This window comes from Oncorhynchus clarkii, unplaced genomic scaffold (assembly GCF_045791955.1).
Source record: "Oncorhynchus clarkii lewisi isolate Uvic-CL-2024 unplaced genomic scaffold, UVic_Ocla_1.0 unplaced_contig_527_pilon_pilon, whole genome shotgun sequence".
NCBI classification, from domain to species: Eukaryota; Metazoa; Chordata; class Actinopteri; order Salmoniformes; family Salmonidae; genus Oncorhynchus; species Oncorhynchus clarkii.
Window position 1 is genome coordinate 1 of NW_027260448.1, and position 8,134 is coordinate 8,134.

General features: G+C 38.5%; 1 protein-coding gene across 1 annotated transcript; it reads right to left on the reverse strand.

Annotated features, from left to right (window-relative positions):
- Positions 1 to 1,680: 1,680 nt before the first annotated feature.
- On the reverse strand, positions 1,681 to 5,763 carry LOC139401430 (cyclin-F-like). The gene is made up of 2 exons (XM_071145691.1): positions 5,395 to 5,763; positions 1,681 to 4,471 (listed from the first exon to the last, which is right to left on the reverse strand). Exons 1-2 carry the CDS (start codon positions 5,663 to 5,665, stop codon positions 3,993 to 3,995), a joined length of 750 nt encoding a protein of 249 aa, XP_071001792.1. The 5' UTR covers positions 5,666 to 5,763; the 3' UTR covers positions 1,681 to 3,992.
- Positions 5,764 to 8,134: the final 2,371 nt, after the last annotated feature.

The following is an 8,134-nucleotide window of genomic DNA, read 5'->3' on the forward strand; positions in this document are numbered from 1 at the left end:
TGCACTACAAATCTGATTATGTCTTTCTGTTTAGACAAAGGGACTGCTGTTGTGACTGGCCTCAAAGAAATAGGGTTCCTCTGTGAAAGGGTAGTTATAAACAATTATCAACCCGTGTACTTCTTGCCAATGGTCAGTGTGTCTTCTTGTGTCACGTTCGGAGGGTCACACCAGAATAATAAGAGTTAATTGGGTGAGGAAGGTAGGGAATAAAACTCAGAGGCAGTGTCTTCATGCTAAAGTTTATGTGCTGAAGATCTAACTAAAGACGAATGTATGATAGAAAAAGCAGTGTCATTAATCTCAAAAATGCATCTCTTTCATGGCCTAATATTAGGCCCAAAATAATTTAAATCAACAAATACTCTGTCTAAACTCTAGAATTAAGTTATTAATGTTTAATTTTAAATCATTATATAAGGGATAGACAAAGGACATTACCTGCGGAAGACACATTTCAACTGAATGCCTAAATATGTACAACTGAATAGGTATCCCCTTTCATGCATTTACAAACGCAATGCTGATGCAGTAATTATATACGATTTGTCGTTCATGTGAAATTTGAACGTCAGTTGCTGACTAAACTAAGATAAACATCCAAGTGATGTTGGTCTTGATATAAACATTATAGATGTAACGCAAATAATACGTCTGTATTTTTTATAGAAATGATGCCCTCCGGTCTTCACCGTTATTGGTCCAACCGAATTATTTGGCCTAAATGATTGGACAAACGACAATCCCCAATACTGGTGAAGCAGGTCCAAAACAAATATTTTCCCCAAAATAACGTTATGAAACCCTTATTGAATCATTCCAAATGCAAGGCAACCTTACCTTATAAAAGAAAGGCTCGATATGTGAACTTCATGGGTTCTCCTTAGTCAGCGTATACAATTCCTCCTTTTAAAACGATGGCTTTACATGTCCTCTCCGTTTACTTTCGACTTAACACCCGGGGTTGCGTTCGTTAGGCTGTGAATGTGTGTATTTTTACTTGCTCCCGGGACGTCCCAATGATCCCGAATAGCACTAACCGTATGTTCTCTTTTCTTTCGAAATACACGAGTCATTTGGGGACATGAAACTTGTGTGTCTCTGGGTATTCTGTAGCTAGGGTGCTATTGTATAGTCATTTAAACTTGTGACAATTGCATGGTCCAATAATTATATAAGCAAGAATACTTTACTTCCATCAGTTTGATATTAAGAAAATAAACCCTTTCTCATCAGTGCAACTCTTTGCACATAAATTCATGTGCATACATACTGTATTTTTAACTACAGAGTGGCGCAGCAGTCTAAGGCACTGCATATCAGTGTTAGAGACATCACTACAGACACCCTGGCTCGAATCCAGGCTGTATCACAACCAGCCCTGATTGGGATTCCCATAGGGCGTCGCACAATTGGCCCAGCGTCGTCCGGGTTTGGCCGGGGTAGGCCATCATTGTAAATAAGAATGTTCTTAACTGACTTGCCTACTTAAAGGGTTCAATTAAAATATTCAAGTGCATGTGTGTGTGAACGCTCCGGGTGTGGCCCCCTGGCGGTCGTACTGCTCCCTGGGCAGGGCAGTTAAAAAGGGTGGAACAGGTTGAGGGAGTGTCAGTCAAAGCTAAATATTCAACACATACATCTGCAAGTCCACATGCTTGTTTTAATAGAAATTGATACCGGGTGCACAGAAATATCTTCACACAAGTTACTTGATGGTACATTGTAGACAAAAAACAAGCCAAATGTCAACCTTTATGTAGAAAAAGACGTGTCCTTCTTGGAATGAAGCCAAAACCAATCATCCAATTTCAAGTAAAAGGCATATTGTCACAGTTCTTTCTCCCCCCGCCACATTTACATATGTACATAACAGACCAGGGATATAAAGAGTCTGACCTAACAGTTTTAAAAACATATTTACAGTCACAATCATTTGTGTACAAGGGTTGTGTCTGAAATGGCACCCTATTCAGTGCCCTACTTTGACCAGAGACCAATGGGGCTGCGGGCAAAAGAAGTGCACTACATATGGAACAGGATGACATTTCAGACGGAGCCCAAGGACTCCGTGTCCTGATGTAGGCATACAGTACTTATCAACACATCAAGTAATCACTTGCCTTTTAGTGTCTTCACTTCCGTTTCCCCAAAAGGAGGCAATGCAACTCCACTTAATGGAATAACATTAGTAGTTGATTGTTCAAGCATAGAAAACATCACTGTGGAAAAACAAACGCTCCTTATTCAATAGAAGTGCCAGACCTCATTCAAGACGAACCCATTGGGAGAAACGGTGGGCAAAACGAATAGACTTGCTTCGACAAAACTTGTTAGATGTTCTGAACTTCAAATTTCATGTCGCACTGTGCACCTCTTAGTTACTAAACTGTGACCTCATTGGTCAATGTTCATGGCTCAATGTTCAGATGACATCACTGATGATTGAACCATAGAAATACAATCTATATCTATTATATTTCTAGGGCATCAATTTTAGTGGTTTCTAACAGACAGATGCAATCATGTGCTCTCACCCATGAAATTAGGTGTTATGGGGTCAAAGGTTAGGGGTGGTGGGGATGACTGAAATATTCTGCTTCTACAAAATGTTATGCTGTTTTCGAATGAAACAATACCTTTCTCTTGTTAAAGCTTGTAGAATTGATTTGTTCCTGTAGTATAGGTTCTCTCCTGCGCTCCAACTCTAAACAGTACAGTACATGCAGCACATGTACAGTACATACAAAACTGAAAAAAAGAATGTATTTCCGTACGCTTGAATTACTATCATATCAGTCCTTTACAGGTAAAAGCTATTTACCCACCGATAGTCCCCTCAATTAAGTTTTAAAGTACCTTTGGTATGTGAACAAACAAATGACAAAAATAGATCAGAGAAAATTCAGACCCAAAATAAGGCTTTAGACTACACAATAGTAGATATCTAAAGTACAGATCGAGCCTGGAATCCAAACTAAACATGGCTTTGTTTCACTACTCAGTTTGGATCCCAGGCTAGTACAGAGTAGCCAACTCCTGACCATTCTGTACAGGCAGTGCATATCAGAATCTCTTCACTGGTATAAAACGGGGATTCATGAAACTCCCAACATCAGAAGAGTTGCAGAGAGCAAAACAAAAAACTGTTGCATTGATTAATAATTGTAATCAAATACAGTCAACAATACAGGTTGTGGTTCTTTTCACATGTGAAAGTCTTCATACAGACATATTTCAAAATGGTCCATGAGGTGTCTCTCTTTTTAGGTGGTAGCTGCAATCCTTTGACATCTGAGATAGGTTGTTGTTGCAAAAGTCAATGTGTGAGACCAGCGCGGAACACAATCTGGATCAATGCACTGTAACAAAGTCAAGAGGTGGATAGTGAAGAGCTGTTCCAATGGTTTTTAGGCTGATCAAGGTAGTCTCACAAATGACACCCTCTTCCCTATGCAGTGCACTACTTTTGAACAGGAATCTGGTACGAATCTGGTCAAAGTAGTGCACTACATAGGGAATAGGGTGTCATTTGGGATACAAGCGAAGTCAGTGAAATATGAGAGGGAGCCATCTGATCTTTCTCAAGCAGAAGATGTCTGTTTACTCGTGCGGAATGTAACAAAATAAAAAAAGTCTAGATTCTGGAGAGACCGTTTGGGTTTGTGTGTAAAGCTTACAACAGGTATTTGTGATCTTATGGCGTTCCAGGAACCAGTGCAGATTTCAGGCCTTCATGGAATGAAGAATATTGTCAACGACAGAACAGTGCTCCTGGGTCGTGTTCATTAGGGCAGGAACATTTAAACTTTTTCAACAGGAGACAGAAATTATCATTTCTTATTGGACAAGTCCAAGTAGTCCCTTTACTTTTGGGTCTGTTTGTCTTCAGTTTGGTGCCTAATGAACACGACCATGGCAAAAGAGGGTGAAGTTGAGGCAGGGTGGTAGAAAATCATCTGAATCCATTCAACGGTGAGTCAAGTCAGTGCTTACAGGCTTAGGAAACCTACACTTGAGGCATATACCACCTCTTCATCCTCCCCTTCCCTCTCCCCTCCGCTGTGAGCTGCTGCGTTCTTCCTCTTTACCTGTTTGCGAGCTGCAGCCCGGGGTCTTTGCACCGGCACCAGGAGGCGGAACCCGGGCAGAGCCACTGTGATGCTGGAGGCGGAGCCTGGAGTGGGGTCCGGAGGCAGCGCCGTGAAGGTGCAGGGCATCAGGAGTGAAGAGGAATTGGAGGAAGGGCTGGCACTCTGGACGGAGGAGTAGCCTGAGCTGTGGAATTCGGTTGTGATGAATGAGGAGAGGGGCTCTCGCGGTCGGCTCCTGGCGCTCCCCTCCCCTTCATACTCCTCTTCCTCTTTGTTCCCCTCACAGAAACTGTCATCGTCGCTGGAGAGCGCTCGGCAGTGCAGTTTGGAGTCCTCGGGCTCCGTTGCTAGCTCCAGTGTCATGGCCAGAACAGAGGCTACACAGAAGAAGATACTGTTAGCTTGGCAGCATATCATAGTGAGTGTCAATTATTAGGACCTCACGATATCATGATACACAATTATATATTTAACATTCTATATGTATTGCGATTTGAGGTTGCCAACATATTGCTCACTATGTCTGCTGCAGATAAGAGAACATGAGAAAATGAGTTTTGATCAGTCACGGAAATAAATAAAAAAAGAGCTGAAAATATATTGATCATTGTTATTTTTTTAAAGGTGGAAAACAAGCTACGGGAGTTTTGGCGCCAGTAGAGCCGACTAGCGCTAGCTACAGTCAATAATTATGTTTTTACATTTATTTACAAATCCATACTTTGGAGTCAAATATCGATATATTAATCATCCTGAAATATTGATATACACAACTATCGATTTCCTCCCCGTCACTATGAATTATGGATGCCTTAAAAGGAAAACGTCACACAAACTTTGTATTTGTTTCATTAGTCCATTGCTGATGTAGTCAAACAATTGTGCAATAGATTTCTCAAGATATACAACTTTCCAAATACAGAAATACAGCCGCCGGTACGATGCATTTTGCATCATATGATGCTGCGTTTTGCATGCGTCTGCCTCTGAGCAGTCTGGTCTGTACCCACATAAGGAGAATAATGTCTGACTATGTCTTCCAGTACATAGTGATGTCACTACATCTAGTTCACCAGTTAGAATGGCCAGCATGACACTGGTCTTCCATTAACACCCATCTCTAGATAGGGCTGGGGTGTATTCATGAGTGCAAGCTTTGCAATGGAAAACAAAAAAACAGGCGTTTCTTATTGGACACATTCAGGTAGGTCCCTCCCTGTTTGGTTCCTAGTGAATACACCCCTGGTAAAGAGCTGATCATAAATGATCAGAACTCATATAGTTGATACCCTCCACTCACTCTCTCCCTCCTTGGCCTCCTTCTCTCCTTCGCTCTCCTGGTCCCCCTCGTATCCAGAGCAGGAGGTGTCCAGGCTCCAGTCCAGCATGTCCCCCACCAGGGTCTCTTCCTGAGTGGACAGTTCAGCCGTGGGCGTGGCCACAAAGCTGCCTCGGTGCACAGGCAAGGACTCCTCCCGTCTCCTGGGGGAGAGAAACAGCATATTTATCCAAGTAAGCTTGGAGTCACGCGATATGGTGGGTGGTCCTCTCACTAGGACTGGGGAAACCATGCAGTTTATTAGGCTACAGATGGAAGTTATGATGAATGTCACAGGGTGGTGAAAGTGCACAGTGATGAGCTTGATGCTCCTTCCCAAGAAATAGAGGGTCTTATTCTGTTGACATGATGATCGATGCTTGACAAAAAGAAATATTCCCAGTCTTCTCCATAATAATCTCATGTCCTGCAGATAGGAATAGTTTGTTTAACACAGCTTTTTGACAAAACTAAAATCAGTGAAGTGGAAAATGCCATGGAAATGCACTGAACTTTAGATTTTTATTCGGTACATGAAAGGTTTAGCCAAAAGGTAGATAGTGTGCACTACATCATCACGCAGGCCGTTCGGCAGAAACACCACTGGTATAAAAACGGATTTTCTTTGTGCAGATTTTTTTTTTTTTGCATGAAAATATGTAACCTATTTGATGAAACCGAGCTACTGAGTCTTCTTAGTTTATTCATCAATGTTTTTTAAATTGTTAATAAAGTCATGAAGGATGACAAAGTTTAATATTTATTGTGGTCATCTAGTGGGCAGATGAAAATATGTAACCTATTTGATGAAACTGAGCTACTGAGTCTTCTTAGTTTATTCATCAATGTTTTTTAAATTGTTAATAAAGTCATAAAGGATGACAAAGTTTAATATTTATTGTGGTCATCTAGTGGGCAGATGAAAATATGTAACCTATTTGATGAAACTGAGCTACTGAGTCTTCTTAGTTTAGTTTATTCATCAATGTTTTTTAAATTGTTAATAAAGTCATAAAGGATGACAAAGTTTAATATTTATTGTGGTCATCTAGTGGGCAGATGAAAATATGTAACCTATTTGATGAAACTGAGCTACTGAGTCTTCTTAGTTTATTCATCAATGTTTTTTAAATTGTTAATAAAGTCATAAAGGATGACAAAGTTTAATATTTATTGTGGTCATCTAGTGGGCAGATGAAAATATGTAACCTATTTGATGAAACCGAGCTACTGAGTCTTCTTAGTTTATTCATCAATGTTTTTTAAATTGTTAATAAAGTCATAAAGGATGACAAAGTTTAATATTTATTGTGGTCATCTAGTGGGCAGATGAAAATATGTAACCTATTTGATGAAACTGAGCTACTGAGTCTTCTTAGTTTAGTTTATTCATCAATGTTTTTTAAATTGTTAATAAAGTCATAAAGGATGACAAAGTTTAATATTTATTGTGGTCATCTAGTGGGCAGATGAAAATATGTAACCTATTTGATGAAACTGAGCTACTGAGTCTTCTTAGTTTATTCATCAATGTTTTTTAAATTGTTAATAAAGTCATAAAGGATGACAAAGTTTAATATTTATTGTGGTCATCTAGTGGGCAGATGAAAATATGTAACCTATTTGATGAAACTGAGCTACTGAGTCTTCTTAGTTTATTCATCAATGTTTTTTAAATTGTTAATAAAGTCATGAAGGATGACAAAGTTTAATATTTATTGTGGTCATCTAGTGGGCAGATGAAAATATGTAACCTATTTGATGAAACTGAGCTACTGAGTCTTCTTAGTTTATTCATCAATGTTTTTTAAATTGTTAATAAAGTCATGAAGGATGACAAAGTTTAATATTTATTGTGGTCATCTAGTGGGCAGATGAAAATATGTAACCTATTTGATGAAACTGAGCTACTGAGTCTTCTTAGTTTATTCATCAATGTTTTTTAAATTGTTAATAAAGTCATAAAGGATGACAAAGTTTAATATTTATTGTGGTCATCTAGTGGGCAGATGAAAATATGTAACCTATTTGATGAAACTGAGCTACTGAGTCTTCTTAGTTTAGTTTATTCATCAATGTTTTTTAAATTGTTAATAAAGTCATAAAGGATGACAAAGTTTAATATTTATTGTGGTCATCTAGTGGGCAGATGAAAATATGTAACCTATTTGATGAAACTGAGCTACTGAGTCTTCTTAGTTTATTCATCAATGTTTTTTAAATTGTTAATAAAGTCATAAAGGATGACAAAGTTTAATATTTATTGTGGTCATCTAGTGGGCAGATGAAAATATGTAACCTATTTGATGAAACCGAGCTACTGAGTCTTCTTAGTTTATTCATCAATGTTTTTTAAATTGTTAATAAAGTCATAAAGGATGACAAAGTTTAATATTTATTGTGGTCATCTAGTGGGCAGATGAAAATATGTAACCTATTTGATGAAACTGAGCTACTGAGTCTTCTTAGTTTAGTTTATTCATCAATGTTTTTTAAATTGTTAATAAAGTCATAAAGGATGACAAAGTTTAATATTTATTGTGGTCATCTAGTGGGCAGATGAAAATATGTAACCTATTTGATGAAACCGAGCTACTGAGTCTTCTTAGTTTATTCATCAATGTTTTTTAAATTGTTAATAAAGTCATAAAGGATGACAAAGTTTAATATTTATTGTGGTCATCTAGTGGGCAGATGAAAATATGTAACCTATTTGATGAAA